Source organism: Canis lupus, chromosome 26, assembly GCF_011100685.1.
Source record: "Canis lupus familiaris isolate Mischka breed German Shepherd chromosome 26, alternate assembly UU_Cfam_GSD_1.0, whole genome shotgun sequence".
Classification (NCBI taxonomy): Eukaryota; Metazoa; Chordata; class Mammalia; order Carnivora; family Canidae; genus Canis; species Canis lupus.
This window is the reverse complement of record NC_049247.1, coordinates 20602517-20622816: the sequence shown is the minus strand read 5'-3', so window position 1 is coordinate 20622816 and position 20300 is coordinate 20602517. Positions and strand designations below refer to the sequence as shown.

At 50.8% G+C, this 20300-nt stretch overlaps 1 protein-coding gene across 6 annotated transcripts in view; it reads left to right on the top strand.

Annotated features, from left to right (window-relative positions):
- TPST2 (tyrosylprotein sulfotransferase 2) overlaps positions 1 to 17205 on the top strand; it is a 52280-nt gene extending 35075 nt beyond the window's left edge. For 5 of the 6 annotated variants that reach the window (XM_038575513.1, XM_038575512.1, XM_038575514.1 and 2 more), the window contains 5 exons: positions 3955 to 4860; positions 7618 to 7834; positions 11925 to 11975; positions 15017 to 15065; positions 16716 to 17205. In XM_038575513.1, the coding sequence (XP_038431441.1) occupies positions 4019 to 4860; positions 7618 to 7834; positions 11925 to 11975; positions 15017 to 15058 (1152 nt within the window). In that variant the 5' untranslated portion in view covers positions 3955 to 4018 and the 3' untranslated portion in view covers positions 15059 to 15065; positions 16716 to 17205. The remainder of the gene's footprint in view (positions 1 to 3954; positions 4861 to 7617; positions 7835 to 11924; positions 11976 to 15016; positions 15066 to 16715) is intronic. The other variant, XM_038575511.1, reaches the window with a different exon arrangement.
- Positions 17206 to 20300: the final 3095 nt, after the last annotated feature.

The following is a 20300-nucleotide window of genomic DNA, read 5'->3' as shown; positions in this document are numbered from 1 at the left end:
GTCCCACAAAATTTCCCTGAACCACATAATAGCTCCCTGAGAAAGAGTTATTATTATGCTCCCTCCCCTTTTTTGAGGGGAAAAGAGAGGTGGGGGGGGGGTGAAGTCCCTTGTCCGAGTCCCCGGCTGCCAGTGGAGGCAAGATTTGAACCCAGGGCTGTAAGATGCCGAGTCTGAGACTCTCACCCACCATCCTCACTGCCAGGACACTGGGACAGCTCCCTTGACAGAGTCCAGCAGGGTAGTCGGGGTAGAAGCCTGGCCCGAGTCCCCAGGCTGGGCACTCTGGCCCCTTCAGAGTGGGGTCCCTGGCTGTGGATGGCCAGGATGCTGCCTTTGGCTTTGTGGGCCCCCAGCTATTTCTCTTTGCTAGGTTACCCTACTTTTTCTTCTCAAAGTGTTCCCCAGGTCTTTGCTGTCTTTTGCTCCGGGCTGACCTGTCTGCTTTGAGCTGTTTTCTTCTGGTGGCAGAAACAGACGGGCCTTTTGCCGCACGTCCTGTCTGAAGACAGTGAACAATTCGGCCTCAGCCTGGTCATATCCAGGCCTGTCGCTCGGGCTGTGTGACCCTGAGCCAGTGGCTTCTTCTCTCTGAGCTGCTGGGAGTGATGCTTCTCTACCCCACGGGTGGTAGAGATGGTCCCATTATATGATGCATGGTAAAAGTTTAAGCCAAGCAAGTGCTTCATGAATGTAAAAACACAAAAATCGGGTGCTTTGTTTTAAAATGTATTATAGCCACGGGTGCCTGGGTGGCTCAGTCAGTTCAGGGTGTGACTTGATCTCAGCTCAGGTCTTGATCTCAGGATCGTGAGTTCAAGCTCTGTGTTGGAGGGCAGTCCCAGTAGCGCGTTGGAGCCTACTTTAATAATAATAATAATAATAATAATAATAATAGTAATAGTAATAATAGTTGGAGCTTACTTAAAATAATAATAATAACAACAACAACAACAATAATAATAATAAAGTGTTGCAGCCAAATGAAATGTCAGTATTAAGCACAATTGGTATGTGGATAACATTTTCCTTATTCTGCCTATCCATTCTTGGGGGCTTTCCCCCCTGAGATTTAGCATCCAAGTCACTTCCAACCCTAAACATAAGCTAGAGGGCACACACACATGCACGCGCACACACAGTGGCGGGCTCACTATTACTGTGCTTTCTGAAACTCCTTTCCCAAATTACCCCTTTTCTTCCGTTTCTGCACCCCACCATTGGCTTCTCTTCCCCCAAAGCTCCATCCTCTCACTCCCTGCCAAGTGTCAGGAGGAAAGGGTAGTTGCTCTAATTCAAACAGTAGTGATTGTCCCCCAGGAGCACCAACACTGAAATAATAAACAGAATTCTAGTCCAGAGTCTGAGAGGAGGATTTCAGTGAGCACTTGAACAAGTTGACAGGCCCCTGGAGGGATTTCTGGGTGGCTTTATGTCCCATCCAGTCTGCCTTGGCCCTTGGAGCTGCCCTGGATGCCCTGGATTTAGATTTACCCATCCCAGAGCCTGAATTCAGGGCACCAGTGAGCCCCCACCATGGTCAGCAGCATAGGATAGATGGGGTTTTCTGGGGAGAGGGTCCCCAGCTATTTTCCAGTGCTCACAGAGACTAGGGACCCCAGGATGAGATTGATCTTTGCTGTGTCAGCTGCTTCTAGAACCCTCAGAGCAGTGTTTGAGGTCCGTGTACCCCACCCCTCTTTGCAGCCAGGAAGCTGTGGTTTACATGGCGGAAGTGACTGTCCCAGAGCCACACGGCCAGGAAATGCTGGGGCCTCTCAGCCGTTTGGATGACAGGGCTGAGATTGTGCTTTGCCTTGGCTCTCCTGTCGATTTGCCACTTGCTACAGCCCGAGGGGCCCCGGGCAGCCCGGGCCCGTGTGGGTGGATTGGTCCAGCTGCAAACCTGGTCCTTTGGTGCTTTCAGCTGAACCTCACGCCCGTAGAGAAACACTCGGTTCCTGCTTCCTTCCTGCAAACCCTGCCCCACGCACCGTGCTGCCTGCAGCTTCCCAGCCATGTTGCCTTCTTCCCTGGCTGTGCCTTCTCACTGGCTGTTCCCTTTGCCAGGAACACCCCTCTCTTTTCCCCACCTGGCTGTTTGAAAACCACCTGTCCCCCACCCCCCACTATTCAGACTCAGCAGGAGGCCGCCTCCTGCAGGAAGCCTTCCCTCACCTGTCACCCCCTCCCAGGTGTGGGTCCACAGTGTGAGTAGACTTGGGGGTGGAGGCTCTGTCTCTGGGCTCCATAGCCCAACTCCCAGCATGCAGGAGGCACCCACTGAATGTGGAAATCAATGAATAACCCATGGTCATGGTAGAGGCCACTGATAATATCCTTGCAAATGCTCCCTGCATGCCCGATGGGATCCTGAGTTCTCAGGGGAGTCGTGGAATGCTCATGCCAGCCCTTTGAGGCTGCTACTCTTAGACCTGTTTTACAGATGGGGCTCAGAGAGGTAAAGTGTGTTGGCCAAGCTCGCACAGCCACAAAGGAAGGGGCAGAACCAGGATTTGAACCCAAGCCTGCGTGACTGCTCAAATGCCACAGACCTCAAGACCTCACTCTGATTCTGGAAAGATGTGGAAAGGCAAAGGAGGCTCAGAAGTGCAGTGGCGGGGAGGCAGGGAAGGGCTGCGGTGGGCAGTAGGGGTTGGCTTGTGTGTCCGTCTGGCATCTGAGTCTGCACTTCCTGTATTGGCTTCTTGTTGCAAAATGGAGAGGCCTTGAGGATAAGCCAGGGAGGAGGGCAGGCCTGTCACTCGAGGTGGCTGGAGAAGGGGGCCGCTGGGCTGGGAGGGCCCTGCTTTCTGAAACAAGCCCCTGCTTGAAGAATTGCCACTGAGGTCTGATCATTGTCCCTGGGAGGCGTGAGGAGCATAGGCTCAGGCTCACGGTTTCTGTGCTCGGTCACCCCGTGTCTCCATTCCCATGTCACCCTCACAGTCCCGGCGTCCCTGAGTTTCCCGAGGACCGGGATACCAGCCAGAGCCTCCTCCTTGACCTCCCTGCCTCCATTCTCCCCCCTGTGGGCCCTCTCTCCCCAGCAGCTGCCCTGAGAGCAGGTCCAGCTCTCTCCCCTGGCCCCTGAGGCCCCCCAGTCTTTCCCTTTCCTTCCCTTCTGCTCCACTGCCTCCTGAGGTTCTCAAACACCCCACACCCTCTCCCATCTGGGGATCTTGGCATTCTCTGTTTCCTCTGCCTGGCACACCCCTCCCACACAGCTTCATACCGCCAGCTCCTTCTCATCATCGGGGACTCTGGCTTGGATGCCACCTCCCCTGAGAGGCCCTCCGGGACCTCCCTCCTCCTTCCCCTACCTGATGCCTCGCCCAGTGTAAGCCGTTCCTACGCTGTGGCTAGAGCTTGTGTACTGTCGCTTCCCCCACTAAGCCCTCCGCTTCTTGAGTTCAAAGGCCCTGCTGTCTAATCCGCTCTCCTGCCCCCAGCACTGAGCACGGTGCCCGGTACCTTGTTACACTTAATGCCCATTTACCGAATGAAGACTGAGTGAATGGGTAGTGATTCCGGAAGCAGCCCAGGACAGGACGGGACGCTCCCCGCTGTCTCCCGTGTGACAGTGTGGTCCTTCAGAGCAGGCGCCAGGGCTGGCTGGCCTGGGCGGGAATCTCAGACTCCGGCTCAGCTGCTCCCCCGCTGGGCAGCCCTTTGCTCCCCTTGCTACTGCCCTCCCTGCCCCGTCAACCAAGGCACGCCCCCCAGATACTTACGGTGCCCCTGCTAGGTGCCAGGGTCTGTGCCAGGCTCTGGAGGGACAGCCATAAGGGAACACGCAAAAACCGTGCCCCCGGGCGGCAGGTGCTGCGGGATTCAGCCGCTGCCGTGCGCGTTGTTGACCGTGGAAACGTTGTGATGGTCCATGGCAGAGGAAGCCTGCGGGGGGAGGGCCCCAGCTGCCCGCCTGCCTGACCCCGGCCCCTCTCTCCCCAGATGCGAGCCCCGCCGGGCCCCCGCTGACCGGTCGCTGAGGCAGGCCCGCGCCCCCGGGCCCAGCATGCGCCTGTCGGCGCGGAGGGCGCTGCTGGCCGCCGGCTGCACCCTGGCCCTGCTGCTGGCCGTCCAGGTGGGCCAGCAGGTGCTGGAGTGCCGCGCGGCGCTGGGGGGCCCGCGCAGCCCCCGGCGGGCCATGCGGCCGGAGCAGGAGGACCTGGTGGTGGTGGGCGCCGACCGCGTGGAGTACCGCTACGGCAAGGCCATGCCGCTCATCTTCGTGGGCGGCGTGCCCCGCAGTGGCACCACGCTCATGCGCGCCATGCTGGACGCCCACCCCGAGGTGCGCTGCGGCGAGGAGACGCGGATCATCCCCCGCGTGCTGGCCATGCGCCAGGCCTGGTCCAAGTCCGGCCGCGAGAAGCTGCGGCTGGACGAGGCGGGCGTGACGGACGAGGTGCTGGACGCCGCCATGCAGGCCTTCATCCTGGAGGTGATCGCCAAGCACGGCGAGCCGGCGCGCGTGCTGTGCAACAAGGACCCCTTCACGCTCAAGTCCTCCGTCTACCTGTCGCGCCTGTTCCCCAACTCCAAGTTCCTGCTGATGGTGCGGGACGGCCGGGCGTCCGTGCACTCCATGATCACGCGCAAGGTCACCATCGCCGGCTTTGACCTCAGCAGCTACCGCGACTGCCTCACCAAGTGGAACAAGGCCATCGAGGTGATGTACGCCCAGTGCATGGAGGTGGGCAAGGACAAGTGCCTGCCCGTGTACTATGAGCAGCTGGTGCTGCACCCCAGGCGCTCCCTCAAGCTCATCCTGGACTTCCTGGGCATCTCCTGGAGCGACGCCGTCCTGCATCACGAGGACCTCATCGGCAAGCCCGGGGGCGTGTCCCTGTCTAAGTGAGTGGAGCCCCCTCCCTGCGCCCGGCCCCCTGGCCCCGCTCCGAGCTGTAGGTGGGAGAGTACCGCTGTCTCTCTGAGCTGTGTGGCCTCTCTGAGCCTCAGCCTCCTTTGTGGTCACGGAGGAGTTCAGGGAAGACAGTGGTAAAGAGCAGAGCCTTGAACTGTGCCTCCCTCCTCGTAGTTCTGTGGCACTGACCACGTCACTGTACTTCTTTGAGCCTCAGCGTCATTATCCACAAAAGTGGAGCCATCGACTCTTCCATTTTCTGAGAGAATCAGCAGACTTTGAAGGTGCTTTGTCGTAAGCCGTAGTGGGTAAGGGTTAGCTTAAGGATGCTGATCTGAAACCAGGTCACCTGGGTTCCCATCCCAGCTCCACCCTTCCAGGCTGTGTGACCTTGAGCAAGTGACTCAACCTCTGTGTGCCCCATTTCCTTACCTGTAACACAGGGGTATAGTCTATCAGGCTTCTAGCTACCTGTGAGCATCAAATAGGTTAGTACGTGTTCGGTGCTATTCTTATTATCGTGTTAGCATTAACATTGATTTTATTGGCACACACATTATCCTCACCCTCATTACCATGTAGGGAGTCCCTGAGGTGTGGTAAGTGCTCAAGCCCCCAACACACATTAGTCCTTTAATCCCCACAGCAGTCTCAGGGCCAAAAGAACTGCTCTTACCCCATTTTACAGATGAAGAAACTGAATCTCAGAGAAAAGTTGCCTGAGGCCACAAAGCTGGCCACGTGTGGTGCCTGAATTTGAACTGAGGTCCGCTGGGGACTCCGGAGCATGTGCTCTCAAGCTCTCCACATCTGGAACCCCCTCTCTTCCCCTCCTTCACTCTCTTACTCTCCACCTTCCTCCTCTGGGGAGGCCGAACCTCTCCTGAGATCCAGGGTATGTGGTCAGGATCGGGGTGTGCTGCCTCTCTGCCTCATTCCTGAGCAGGCCCTAGCAGGCCTTTCTGGGACCACACCTCCTCCTCCTTGCCTTCTTGGCTGTGCCCTGGCAGGCCCTTTCAAACCCCTAACAGAGCAGGAGACATAGGGGTACCTCTATGCTCCCTCTGGGCAACAAGGTACCCATGTGTCAGGTACCCCAGGCAGCTAGTGCTGGAGCTGGGATTTTGTGAATTAACATGACAAAAAAAAAAAAAAATCAGGAAGTGGGGATGATGTCCCCGTGAAAGGAAAAACCTGCTACAATCCCACTGTTTAGACTTTGGCATCAGACCTGCTGGTCCTTTGTCAGGGGCTGTTGAGAAAGCCAGAGTCCTACTGAACATGAACATGTTTCCCTGTAGCCTTTGTGCACTTTGTGTCTGGGACCACTCGCCCGCGGCCCCCTGCCTGCCACCGCGATGTCATTTTGGACAGCTGTGTAATATTCCCCTTCATAGGGCACAGCATTCTATTTGACATACCCTGTTAGTATTTCCACCTTTATTTACTTCCATCAGGCATTCCTCCCGTTCATGTCCTGGGGAACCTCTGTGTCATTACTGCCTTGCAGTTTCCTGGAGATCCGATAGCGTGGTAAAGGCCATGCGCGTATTTGAGATCTTTGACACAGTGGACCGAATTGGTCTGCAGACTCCAAACCATCCCACCTTCTTCATTCCCATTCCCTCCCTCCTGGTCCTGTCCTCTTTTTGCTATGTCTTTCTTGTTTCTGTTCTTCTACCCAGTTTATCTCTTAGTTGGGCTGGAAGCGGCTAGAAATAGGCCCTGGATCCCGGGAGTTCCCTGCCCTCCATCGGACAAGGCCCTTGACCTGTGATCAGTAGGGTCCTCGGGATTCAGATGGCTGGGTGAGCCTGCCACAGAGGAGAAGAGGAGAGTGGAGGAGCATATCCAACACGATGGTGGTTTTATTGTTGCAGCCGAGGGCAAAAGCAACCAAAATGGCCATCTTTAGGGGGATAGGAACGATAAGCCGTGGAGGACCGCTGTGCAGCTGGAGAACAGAATGAGGAATCGGGTGCAAAACAAAGTCATAAGCCAAAACATGCAGCGTATGATTTCTGTTTTAAAAACTGCAAACGAAAGCATAGGTTTTTTGTGTGCATGAGAGAGAGGAGAGAGAGAGAAAGCTAACACTTACTGAAACCTCACAGTAAACTATATACTCTTCTTGGATGAACTCATTTACTCCCCAGAACAACCCTGTGAGGTGGGCTCTATCATTATTCCCATTTGTAGATAAGGAATGATAGGGGAGTCTCATAGAGGTGAAGGAACTTTCCCAAGGCCACACAGCTGGTGTCAGTCCAGCTGGCGTTTGAAGCCAAGAGCTCTGACTCCTGAGTCTGCCCTTAGCCACTCTCCTGTATGAAGCACAGAAAGAGATTGAGAGAGAGGGTGGGCCCCCAGATACTAAGACAAGGTCCCCATAGGGAGCTGATGGACCGGGAGTGGTGGCTGCTTTTAGCCTTACCATTAGTGTTTCATATTTTTTCTCAAGAACAAAATACCCATCTTAGCCACAAAAATAAAATGTTATTTTTAAAAAGTCATGACGTCATGGAAGCAGAATTTTAACCGTGCACTGCCTAATACTGTCTTCCAGTTTTTTGGCACCCACTCTTAAGACCCCCCTCCTCCATTGTATGGAAGACGTATGAGGAGGCCAGGTGACTTGCCTACAGCCTCACAGTCGGGGTGGGGGGGTCACAGCTGCCCCAGGGACAGGTACCCCCAGCCTGTCCAGCTGCCCGGGTGCTATCTGGGTCTCTCTGTGCCCTGCACAGCCTGTTCTTTCTCCCCAGGATCGAGCGATCCACTGACCAGGTCATCAAGCCTGTGAACCTGGAAGCACTCTCCAAGTGGACCGGCCACATTCCTGGGGACGTGGTACGGGACATGGCCCAGATCGCCCCCATGCTGGCTCGGCTCGGCTATGACCCCTATGCAAACCCGCCCAACTACGGCAACCCTGACCCCATCGTCATCAACAACACGCATCGGGTGAGTGCATGTGCATTCGCAGAGATGTGTGCTCAGCCTGCAGCGGGGTTGTTTGGCCTGTGTTAGGACATGGGGAATTGTAGCATCGCCTATATTTTCATTTTCACTTGGGCCACAGGGAAGCTCAAATCTACCTGGTAGTCTGTCTCTCATACTAGAGCATCTAACAGCAGCTCCATTTGTGTACTGATTGCATCCTATTTCTCTGTTTTTTGTTTTGTTTTGTTTTGTTTTTTAAGATTTTATTTATTCATGAGAGACACAGAAAGGGAGCAGAGACATAGGCAGAGGGAGAAGCAGGCTGAGCCCTATGCAGGACTCGATCCCAGGACCCTGGGATCACGACCTGAGCCAAGGGCAGACGCTCAACCACTGAGCCACCCAGCTGCCCCACCCCCATAAATTTTAATGTTGATTTCTCAGACCAATGTAAGCTTGGGGCAGTTTAAATAACTTCTTAGCTCTCCTTAGTTCAGGCAGTCGAGGAAAATGACTTTGATGAGATGGGGTATTTTGGTTTTTTGGGGGGTTTTTTTGGTGTTTTTGAAGCGTTAAAAGTCAGCTACTCCTGTGTAAAGGAACAGTAAGCAGGTTCATGGGCTTATTTACATGTTGCTGTCACAGCATCTAGTCTCCTTTGGGTGTGGTGTTCTGACTTCCTTAGAGGCACTAAGTGAGCAAAAGTGTGAGAGCTTGGGGCCCTGGCCTGAGACGAGCCCTGCCAGCCCTTATACCATTAAGACCCAAAGTCTTGGGATCCCTGGGTGGCTCAGCGGTTTAGCGCCTGCCTTCGGCCCAGGGCGTGATCTCGGAGTCCCGGGATTGAGTCCCACGTCGGGCTCCCTGCATGGAGCCTGTTTCTCCCTCTGCCTGTGTCTCTGCCTCTCTCTCTCTCTCTCTTTGTCTCTCATGCATAAATAAATAAAATCTTTATTTATTTATTTTTTTTTTTAAATCTTTAAAAAAAAAGAAAAAGACCCAAAGTCTTGTTTCCAGCTACTCTCAGCATTTCCAAACACATGCTGATTTTAGAAAGTAAACCCTTATTTTTTTTTTTCTTTTAAGATTGTATTTACTTGAAAGAGAGAGAGAAAGAGAGATAGACAGACAGACAGCATGAACACGGGGCCTGACATGGGCCTTGATCCCAGGACTTTGAGATTGTGACCCGAGCTGAGGACAGACACTGACCCAACTGAGCCTCCCAGGCGCTCCAGAAAGTAAACAGTGTTTGTGTTGAAGAGCCAAGGAAGGAAGTCATAACTTCTGTCACTTCCCCTTTAATTCTTCAATGACTCAAGGAGAAAGACCCAATTTGGTGCTCACAAGGCTTTAATAAGCATCTCACACACGGGCAGGCTTCCTTAACCCTGAGCTCTGAGGGCTCTGCCCTTGTGATTGAAGAGGGTCTCGGAGCTCCTCCTGCCCCTTGACATCTGTGGATTTTGCAAACACTATTTGTGGAAATCCTCAGATCCACTGTAGATGCATAGAGTTGACAGTGTGAATGTTCGCAACCTCGATGTGGTCTATTTTTTCATTATTCAGTTGTTTTAAGTCTTTATTATTTATTCTTATTTTTTTTAAAGATTTTATTTATTTATTCATGAGAGACACAGAAAGAGAGGGTGAGACACAGGCAGAGGGAGAAGCAGGCTCCATGCAGGGAGCCCAATGCAGGACTCAATCCCAGGATCCCGGGATCACTCCCTGAGCCAAAGGCAGATGCTCAACCGCTGAGCCACCCAGGTGCCCCTATTATGTTTCTTTTTTAATAGAGTATTCTTTAGGCTGTACTTATGTGTTTCATATACTTTTCTCTACATATACTCTTTCATATAATATTTTTATATATATTAAATATATCTTCATATAATAAAAAATCAATTAACTGGATTAAGAAGAAGAAACAGCAGCTGGGAGTGATCTTGACTCCGGCCTCCAGGAACTTCTCACAGACAGTGGCTGGGCCAGGGTGAGGACCGCAGTGACAACGGGCTCTCTTTACCCTGTGTTCTTAGCCAAGGGCCCAGCGGCAATTACTCTGAAGTCTCTTTAAAAGGCTGAGGCCCAGGGCACCTGCGTGGCTCAGTCAGTTCAATGTCCGACTCCTGATTTCAGCTCAGATCATGATCTCAGAGTGGTGAGATTAAGCCCCATGTCAGGTTCCGTGCTCAGCGGGGAGCCTGTTTGATGATTCTCTCTCTCTCTGTCTGTCTCTCTCTGTCTCTCTCTCCCTTAGCTCTTCCCACTGGCTCTCATACACACTCTCTCTCTAAAAAAAATAAATAAATAAGTAGTAAAAAAAAATAATAAATACAAATAAATAAATAAAAGGCAGAGGCCCCTGGCTTATCCCAGGATACATGTCAGAAGGTCCCAGAGTAAGATCTGACCTTGTATATTGCATACAAATTAAAAAATTTTGGTGAGCGAGATCACTGCTCTAAACTTCTGGTTTTCATTTGTTTATTTATTTATTTTTTAAATTTTTATTTATTTATGATAGTTACACAGAGAGAGAGAGAGAGGCAGAGACATAGTCAGAGGGAGAAGCAGGCTCCATGCACCGGGAGCCCGACGTGGGACTCGATCCTGGGTCTCCAGGATCGCGCCCTGGGCCAAAGGCAGGCGCCAAACCAGGGATCCCTTCATTTGTTTAAAATGGAAGATGTCCCTGTTTTTTTTCCCAGGGGGTGCCAGACTTTATTGTAGTTTTGTTTAGCTTTTATGGTAGTTTTGCTGTTACCACAGTGATATGTTCTCTCATTGAAAGCCGTGTGTGTGTGTGTGTGTGTGTGTGTGTGTGTGTGTATGTGTGTGTGTGTGTTTCTCTGTAGACTCTGTATGTTCCTGTAACAGATCCTGGGGTGCAGGACACACAGGCACTGAAAGGACCCCAGAGCTAATGAACTTGTCTATACCTGTGCTGTCCATTACAGCTACTAGCCACCAACCTCCTGTGGCCACTGGATGTGACTAGTGAAATCTGACTGGTCCAACTTGAGAGGCATTGTTAAGTGTAAAATATGCACCGGATTTTGAAGTTCTGGTATCAAAAACAGTATGTCAAGTTTCTCATTACTCATTTTCATATTAATTATAGGTTGAAGTATGAATATATTAGATATATCAGATTAAATAAAAGATATAACTGGAATTATTTCACTTGATGTACTTTATCCTTTTTCAAAAATGTGACTGTTAGACAATTGAAAATTACATAGTTGGTTCACATTATATTCTATTGGACGGTGCTGGTCTATATGGTGGCTTCTATGTGAAGAGATAGTGGAAAAGCCTGGGATTTTCTTTGCCCCAGCTGTGTCCTCTGCCTGGCATGCTTTTCCTTTAGAGCTCGGCTTGGCTGGTTTTCCTTGGCATTGAAGGGTCGCTGAGAGGTCCTTTGTGACCCCCCTGCTCAAAAGAAGCCCCTTAGTCACTCCTGATCACTTCCCTTTGTTTCACTTTCTATATAGTGCTTGCCATGGTTTGATATATTCTTGTTTATTTGTGTTTATTACTTGTGGATCCTCTGGCTCCCCCTCTAGAAAGGATGCTCCAAGGTGAAAAGGAATTTTAATAGTCTGATTAATATTGTACCTCCAGAGCTTAGATAATGCCTAAAATAAGATGAGCTTGATAAAAGTGTGTTGGATGGAGGGATCGGTGGATGGATGGGAGGATGGATGGATGAAGAGGTGGATGTGTGTATGGATGGATGGAGGGGTGGGTAGATGGGTAGATGGGTGGATGGATAGGATAGTGGATGGGTGGGTAGATGGGTAGGTGGTTGGGTGGATGGATGAGTAGATGAATGGGTGGGTGGATGGATGGAAAAATGGGTGGATGGATGCGGAGTGAATGGATGAAGAGGTGGGTAGGTGGATGGGTGGATGGATGAGTGGGTGGATAGGTAGATGGGTGGGCAGGTGGGTGGATGGGAGGGAGGGTGAATGTATAGATGGGTGAATGGGTAGGTGGTTAAATAGGTGAGTGGTAAATGGGTGGATGGGAAGGTGGAGGTGACAGGATGAATTTTATTTTTTGATCATTTCCATGAGAGTGATACTTTGTTCCTCTTTCCTAGGTCTTGAAAGGCGACTATAAAACACCAGCCAATCTGAAAGGATATTTTCAGGTTAGAAACCCCAAGGGGAATTCTGAAATCTGTTTATTGGGCTGTCCCATTACCTTGCAGATGCCCTTGGACACTTCACTTCTCTAATCTGGCTGGTCATTTCCTGGTCTGAAAATTGAGAGGAGGGGGGTGTCAGACCAGGGACCAAACAGCAGCCCTTCTGCCCAAGTCTCTTCCGTAATCATTGTCGCTCGGCTTGAGAGCAGTTGGAGGGATTGGGGGGGGGACTTTTTGTCAAGCTATCTGCCTTTAGCCTTAAATCCAGTTTTATTTAAAGTGGCAGTCCCCAAACACGACCCAGCCCAGAATTTTCTTTAGTCAGCCAAAAAATAAGAACCATAAGGGTCATGTGGTATGGATATCCCCAAGGGTGTAGACCTACAAACACCCCTGCCACCCCACACCCACCTCCCTGGCTGTGCCCCCCACCCCACATCCTGGGTATATCCACAGGGTGCAGGGATCATGTCAAGGACTGCCCCCTTCCACTGACATGACCGCTCCCCTTTAAATGAGGTGTCCTTAGTTTGTGTATGTGTGTTTTCTTTAATTTGGAAGAGAAAGGGTGGATCACCCTATGCCAGTCTCCAGCATAATAATCAAATTCATGAGTGCTCATTGTCCGGGGTCCATGGCTTTTGCACACAACTTAGTTCTTTGGCGAGGGCTCCACGCTCTTTTTCTGGGAGTCAGAGACCCATCCCATCCTCTTGCCGCTGTGAAAAAAATGTCCTCAGGATTAGTCAGCACTAATTATTGCCTGCTTTAACCAAAAAGATGATGTAACAGGAGCAAGAAACAGAAGTGGAGGTGAGGGGAAATAGTTACTATCCAGAATGCCTTTCATTTTTGAACAGTTATCCTTTTTTTTGCCCGCCTAAATATGCACTTTGCATTCCTTGCAATTCTATCATATGAGCTGCTTGGTTTTACATTCTTAATGTTTTCCCATCTTTTGGGTTTCACTCTTGCCATTTGGGATGGTGACATAGTATCCTCTGGAATGCATTATGTGCCACCAATGAACTGTTGCCCTAAGATCGTGTCCAGTTTTTGCAGTATCCCGAATGATGGCATGTACATGTCATCCTGTTTTTGCCTCTCTTCTGTGGGGTGGGGGCAGGAGGCTCTACTAACCATTCCCTTAGAATGCATTGTTACAGTGGCGGAAGGGTCCAGTTCTTTTTAAGAGTCTTGACCCCAGAAGGCTAACTTTATTTACCGAAGAGTTGGACCCAGTTTATACTCTCTTGCAGTGTAGGACATATTCGAGTGGTTTGGCTGGCCTGGGACTATTTCTTGTTCTGTTAGGGGCAAAAATGCTAAGGAATGGCCTATGTACTGTCATTGCAAACACTGCCACGCTCAGGAGAGGTGCCCTGCAAACTGCCTCCGATTCCTGCTTTCTGCCCTCATCTCCCTCCCTGTCCTCCACGGGGCGCATGACTTCATCCAGAGTATTGCAAAAATTGGAAAGTGGTCCTGTGGCCACAGTTACGTGCATGATGGCAAGTGCATTCCACAGGGCGCTCTGTAGCCATCTAGAGTGATCATCCTGAAACGTAAAAGATGGAAAAATATTAAGCGAGCAGAACACAGCAGCTCACACATTTGAATTGCAGCAAATGCAAAAAAAAAAAAAAAAAGAATACTCGTTTGCTAGGCATCAAACCTCCTACCTACCCCATCTGCCTCTTTCCAGGTCTTTGCTATTCCCTCTACCAGGAATGCTTTTCCAGCCAGACCTTTGTGTGCCTTGCCTTATTTACATCTTTTAGAGCTTGGCTTATGGGGTGCTTTCCAACACCAACAACCAGTTTCTGAATCTCCAGACACCAACTGTGTTTCAGCTCTCACAGTGACGCCAGAATTAGTGTCAGACCCTGCAGGTTAAGGGCCCAGGTCCTAGGACAACTCCCTGCCCCCCGCCCCCCACGTCAGATGCCAGTACCAGCGGGGTTCCCAGGCTACCCACATTTCTGCCCAGCTAACTAACATTTGGGGGTTCCCATGACCCCCTTACTCATGATGTTCTAGATCAACTCACAGGACTCAGGATATTCCTGTCTGAGTGGTGGTGTCTTTTTGTTGTTGTTAAAGATTTTATTTATTTATTCATGAGAGACACACACAGAGAGGCAGAGACATTGGCAGAGGGAGAAGCAGGCTCCCTATAGGAAGCCCAATGTGGAACTCCATCCCAGGACTCCAGGATCATGTCCTGAGCCAAAGGCAGACGCTCAGCTACTGAGCCACCCAGGTGCCCCTAGATGAGTGGTTTATTATAAAGGATATGACCCAGGAGTAGCCATGGAAGAGGTACACGGGGCAAAGTATGGAGTAAGGGGTGTGGAGCTTTCAGGCCCTCTTCGGGCATGCCACCCTCCTACACTTCAATGTGCCCACCAATCTAGAAGCTTCTTGAAGCCATCTTTTGGGGGTTTCCGTGAAGCAGTCATGAAGTAGATACGACTGAATGACATTATCGGTTATTCACTTACTCTCCAGCTCCTCTCCCCTCTCCAGTCATGCCTTGGTCTTTCTAGCCACCAGCGCCCATCCTGAAGCCAGACAGCTGTCATCTCATTAGCATACTAGAGATGCTTGTTAGCGCTCCTGAGATTCTAGAGTTTTAGGAGCCGTGTGCAGGAACCCAGGACAAAGCGCCTATGTTTGTTTTTTATTACACTACAGCTTAAATGTCATCCCCTTATAGTGGCCTCCTTTCCTGACCACCTTCTCCAAAGTAGCTCCAGAGTCCCTCCTGACAGCCCACTGTATTGCCCGGAGGTGGGATGGGATGTTATCTCGCATATGTGTTTGTAAAGGTTTTCCTCGCTGGCATAGACGCCGCAGAATAGGACCAGGCAGGTGCGTGTTCACAGCATCCTCAGCACCTGGCGTGTAGCAGGTGTGCAGTAAATACCCCAGGAGCGAGTATGTGCCTGCTCCCAGGATGCTGAGGCTCAGCCTCAGGGCAGTGAGATCCTGGCACCCCAGCCTAGCCGTGACCCCTTCCTCTCTGTGTTGTCTTCCTCCAGGTGAACCAGAACAGCACCTCCTCCCACTTAGGAAGCTCATGATTTCCAGGTACGCCTGCACTCTCCGCTTCTCTCTCCCCACTGCTGCCTCCTGCTCACTGCTTCTGAGCCCAGGAGCCACTCCCCTGAGCAAGCTTGCCCTCCCAGAGCCTCCTTGGGGAGGAGTGTCCACCAAGGTGGGCTGACCCAGCCCCAAGGGGTTTCCATGGCGACAAGCTGGGGGAGCTATTTATAGAATCACCACTTAGTCTCCTAGCTCTGGATCAGGTGGGGGCAGGGATCTTTGCAGAACCAAACAGAAAAAGGTGTCTGACTTTGAGGACCAATGTGATGGGGGGAGGGGTGGGATTCTAGAGCATGTTTGCACAGAATGCTGTCTGTTTATCCTGCTTCTATAAACAGCATCGAGTTGGCTCAAAGCAATTAATGTTCTAAGAAAAGCTCCAAGCAGGTCTCTCTAAGAGTAACCCCCAGGGCTTTGGACCCAGTGCTTCTCCAGGGTTACTGGTGTAACCCTGGGATCCCTGGCAAGGCCACGGACACGGGCAGAAAACTAGAACCCAGAGAGTGCTGTGATTTGCCCAAGACCACACAGCCACCAGATGGCCAAATTCCTTCTCCCAAGGCCATCTTCTTCCAGAGTTCACTCACGATTTGAAGTGCCTGCCTGTCTCTTCACTTTGCAAAGGGGGAATTGGGACACATTTTGACCTTGAACGTCAAAGATTTAGGAACCCACTTCAGACTGGTCCTCTCCCAGCCTCCACTTGTGATGTCTGGAGAATGGGGATTCGCCTGTGTCGGCCTGCAAAGGCCACTGGGGGATGAAGTGAGCTGGCCCAGGTGGGTGCGTGGGAATCCAGGAAGCCTCGTGCCCTCGCTGTGCCTGTGGGCCCTGGAGTGAAGGCTCCAGGAAGTTCATTTCCTGTCACTCCGGTAACCCACAGAGAGGCCACAGTCAGCCTGCCTGGGTGTTCTCCCTCTTGCTCCAGCCTGTGAAGAAGCCTCCCGCCTGGACTGTATTTATAGTTTTAGTCTCCTGATCTTATTTTTAAATAATCAGCGTATTTTCTATTTCTTTCTTTTCTTTTTATTATCTACTTTGTCCCAGCTTCTAAGGCCGGAGGCACTCAGGCCCTGTCCTTATCAGGGATCCCATCCCAGGTAGTGCCGAGATCCCAGAGTTCTGGTGCATTCCAGAGGAGAGAAGACTCCTATGGAAAGGCTCCTGGCTCCAATGTTTCTCCCTGACACCTTCCCCTTATTCTCCTTCTGCAGATTCTTTAGTAGAATTTCAAAGCTTCCTGCTGACAAAAGCCAGATACAGTTCTTTCTGTACTGTTTAAATGAGATACCGTATACAGGGTGCTTTTGCTCATCCCTGGTAAACAGTTGGCCTTAAAGCAAGTGCTCATCCTCCCCTGGCCTCCAAAAATCCATTGGCATTTATGACGTAATCACCACCACTTTGTCTTCCTAAGTAAAAAGAATCTATCTTTGAGGTCAGGCGGATGCAGGTTGGAATTCGGGCGAGAACCCCAGGAACGCTTCTAAATTTAAACTCTCTGGCCATCTGGGGTGCGCTGACACCTCTCCTGCTTCTGTGAATCAGCATGAGGACCATAGGCTCCTGGATCACACAGACGAGTATGAAAGGTCTGTCTGCCTCTGGCCCTAATGCACTTGTCTCCCTGTTCAGATCTCTGCAGATTGTTGCTGAGAGAAGACACTTTGCATTCGAGTGGAAATCGGACCTCTAATCCAAGCATATTGCTTGCTATTCACCGCCAAAACAGGACTGCTAATGAGGAATGTATTTGCATCTGTTTGCAAAAGCTGAATCACTGACAGCTTACCTGGAGACTCCCTCCCTACCTTTGGGCACTCCTAGGGGTGGAGAACCAAGAGTGTGGCAGTAGTCCAGCTTTTGAAATTTAGGTATTTTTTAATCTTTCCCCTCAAGAACTTTTTTTTAAAGAAATGGATTTGCCATTTTTCTTAATTTGCAGGACTGCCTTGGTGGCTTTGTTTGCGGGGACAAGACCCACACCTGTGCCTCTCCTATTGACCCTTTTAAATTCAAAGGATCTATTTAAGAATTTAATATATGAGATTTTCTTTGATTCTTCCTCGGTTCTACTCAGATTCAGAGGGAAAAAAATTATTTGAATAAAGTGAACAGGGACTTATTTGTCTGTGCCTTGCTTTACAGAATGAGCAGATTTTTTTTTCCCCTCCGTCCTGGATTTTGTCAGGTGGTTTGACGACAAGCAAGCAAGGTTCCCATCTTGGGTGCTCAGCAGGGTACTCTGAGCTGTGTCGCGTCCCCTGAGGCTACCCTTGGGATTGGTGGTTTGCTAGAGGGACTCCCAGATAACCTGCTGGGCTCACGGTCGCATGGTTGGTCATGGTTGATCACAGCGAAAAGATACAGATTAAAATCTGCAAAGAAAAAAGGTGCAGAGGGCAGGGGCAGGGAAATCAGGAGTGAGTTTCCAGGCATTCTCACCTGGTGGAGGCTACGGGCACATTTAATTCTGACAAGGCATATCAAGTATTGCCACTGGGAAAGCTCGCCTGAGCCTTGGTGTGCAGCCTTTTTATTGGGCAACAGTCATAGGCACGGGGCACCCGTATGACTAACCTTAATTACGGAGTCTCTGGTTTCTGCAGAGGTCAAGGGATACAACACGATTCCAGGGCCCCCCTCCCTCGTAAGTCACATTGTTAGCATAGACAATAGGCCTGGTGTGGCCCAGGGCCCCTGGTATGCAAAGACACTTACTAGACAGGGTATCCCAAGGGCTTAGAGATCATCTCCTAAGAGCTGGTTGAAGGCCAGTGTTTTCTTTGGCACATACAGGATGTGAGCACTCCTGGCCTGCTAAGTTTGCTGCACAGGCCCCCAGATGCAGAGGGACCAGCTGGGCCCAGAGCAGTTTCACATCTTTAAGGGTTAAGGTGTTTTATACACACTCCTTGGCTCACGGGCTTTGGGAACGCAGTGACTCCCAGTGGTTTGGAGCATAGATTTTTTGGAGTCAGGCCAACTTACTGCCTGTGTGGCTTGGGCCTTCATTTCTTCATTTGTAAGATGGGGAAGTTAAAACTTCATGGGTGTATTGGGAGGGGCCAATGGTTGATAGAGGCAGTGGGGCCTGGTGTGTGATGAGCCCACAGTGTGAGGCAGCTCTTGTCTCTCCTGATCTTGGACTGAAGTGAAATGGGGAGTTCATGGAGCCCCAGACACTGGAGGCTCATGATCACCACTTACCGGGGAGCAAAACACATCCAGCCTTATCCAGTGTTCCATTCATCTGTTGCTCTAAAACCAGCTGGCCCCACACTTGGTGACTTACAGCAGTGTACTATTAAATATCTCCGTTGGGGAAGTCAGCTAGAGTGAGCTGGTTGGTTCTCACAGTCAGATGGTGGTTGGGACTCCTGTCGCCCGGACTCTTCTTTATTCCCATGTCTGGTGCCTGGGCCCAGGTGGTTGGAGCGTCCAGAAGCTTCTATGGGCTTCTGTATCACATGGCCTGTCCACGTGGCTAGCCTGGGCTTCCTGACAACATGGCGGTCTTAGGGCGGCCGGACGTCTTATATGGTGACTAGCTTCTCCCAGAGCAAGTGTTACCAGAGGCCAGAAGGAGCAGAACAGCCAGTCAGTTAAGGGATATGCGTGGCCCAGTATCACTTCCACTCAGTTTGTCATGGTCCTAGCCCCCCTGCCCCCCCCCGCATTCAAAGGAATAGAGAAATTCCTCTTCTTGATGGCGGAGTGGCAGGGTCACATCGCGGAAGTGCATGTGGGTGACAGATGCAGTTGTGGCCATCTTTGGAAAACACAGCTGGCCACGGTCCTCATCAAAACCAGCTTATCAGCCTCCCCTGCAGGGTCTTCAAATAATGTATGAACTTATCAGATTATGAGATTCTTTCTGGGAAATTGTGATGTTCCCTTCAATAGGCTGCAGACTGAAGACATATCTTTACTGTTTAAATCACAGTGATTCCAGACACGCAGAGGGCTGTGTCATCAAGAAATCCAGGCTTTTTGGTTTCCCCAGCCTCTGCCTTGGGAGCAGGGAGGGTTCTTCCCACTGATGGAACTACCCTAGGCCCTCTCAAGCCCCAAATCTGGGCCAAGACCCAGGAAGACATCTCTTACCCCTGTCCTCGTTCTCTTCTAAAGGAACGCTTCTCAGGACAATTAACAAAGAATCCCATTCCCTTGGGTGAAAGCCCTCACTCCACCCACCAGGGCTGGCTCCTGACCAAGCGCCCACGTCCGTCCGTCCGTCCACAAGTGTGGATGATTCTGATCTGACCTCGTTTCCATGGAAACAGCTGGTGTTTTCAAGGGGCCGATGCCTTTTTATTTTGAAATAATGATAGACTCCTATGAAGTTGCAAAGGTACTACACAGGGTCTTGCAGATCCTTCATGCAGCTTCCCCCAACACGGACATGTACCAACTGCAGTGTAACATCAAAACAGGAAATTGACAGGGACACGCTACTGTTAACTAGCCTACAGACCACAGGCCCTGTTCCATGTTCACCGTTTTGTGCATAGGGGTGTGTGTGTGTGTGTGTTCAGAATTCTGTCCCCTTCAGTGGCAGACCCTTCCATGTGCTCCCCCCACACGCACATGCACACAAAATCACATGCAAAAGCTTAATCTAAGAAACCTAGAAATGGTGCTTCTGATGAGAATGCCATCCCCATCCCAAGCTCCGGTACTTCCCTTTGAAGCACGTATCATGGTCAAGGTTTTGCATTGATTTGCCTGGTGCTGGGTTTCAGGTTGGTCTTACTGGACTGTACACTGAGTCGAGAACAGTTACTCTTCCTTTGTCCCCACTTACCAACCTGCCCCCACCCCTGCCCCCCACCCCAGCCAGGCATAGCCCATCGTGGGCAGGGAAAGCCAACTGCCAAGCTGCCCGGGTGATGCTGTGCCTTTCCACTGAATGGGGATAGGGTTTCGGATTAATATAGGACTCATGGTTAAATTTGAGTTTCAGGTGAAACAATAATTTTTAAGTTTTTTATATTTCATGGGACATACACTAAAAACTTGTTACGTGAGCGACACCTGAGTGGCTTAGCAGTTGAATGTCTGTCTGGCTTTGGCTCAGGAAGCCACATCAAGCTCCCTGCATGGATCCTGCTTCTCCCTCTGCCTGTGTCTCTGCCTCTCTTTGTGGGTGTCTTTCATGAATAAATAAGTAAAATCTTAAAAAATAAAAACTTGTTATGTGAAATTCACATTGTAACC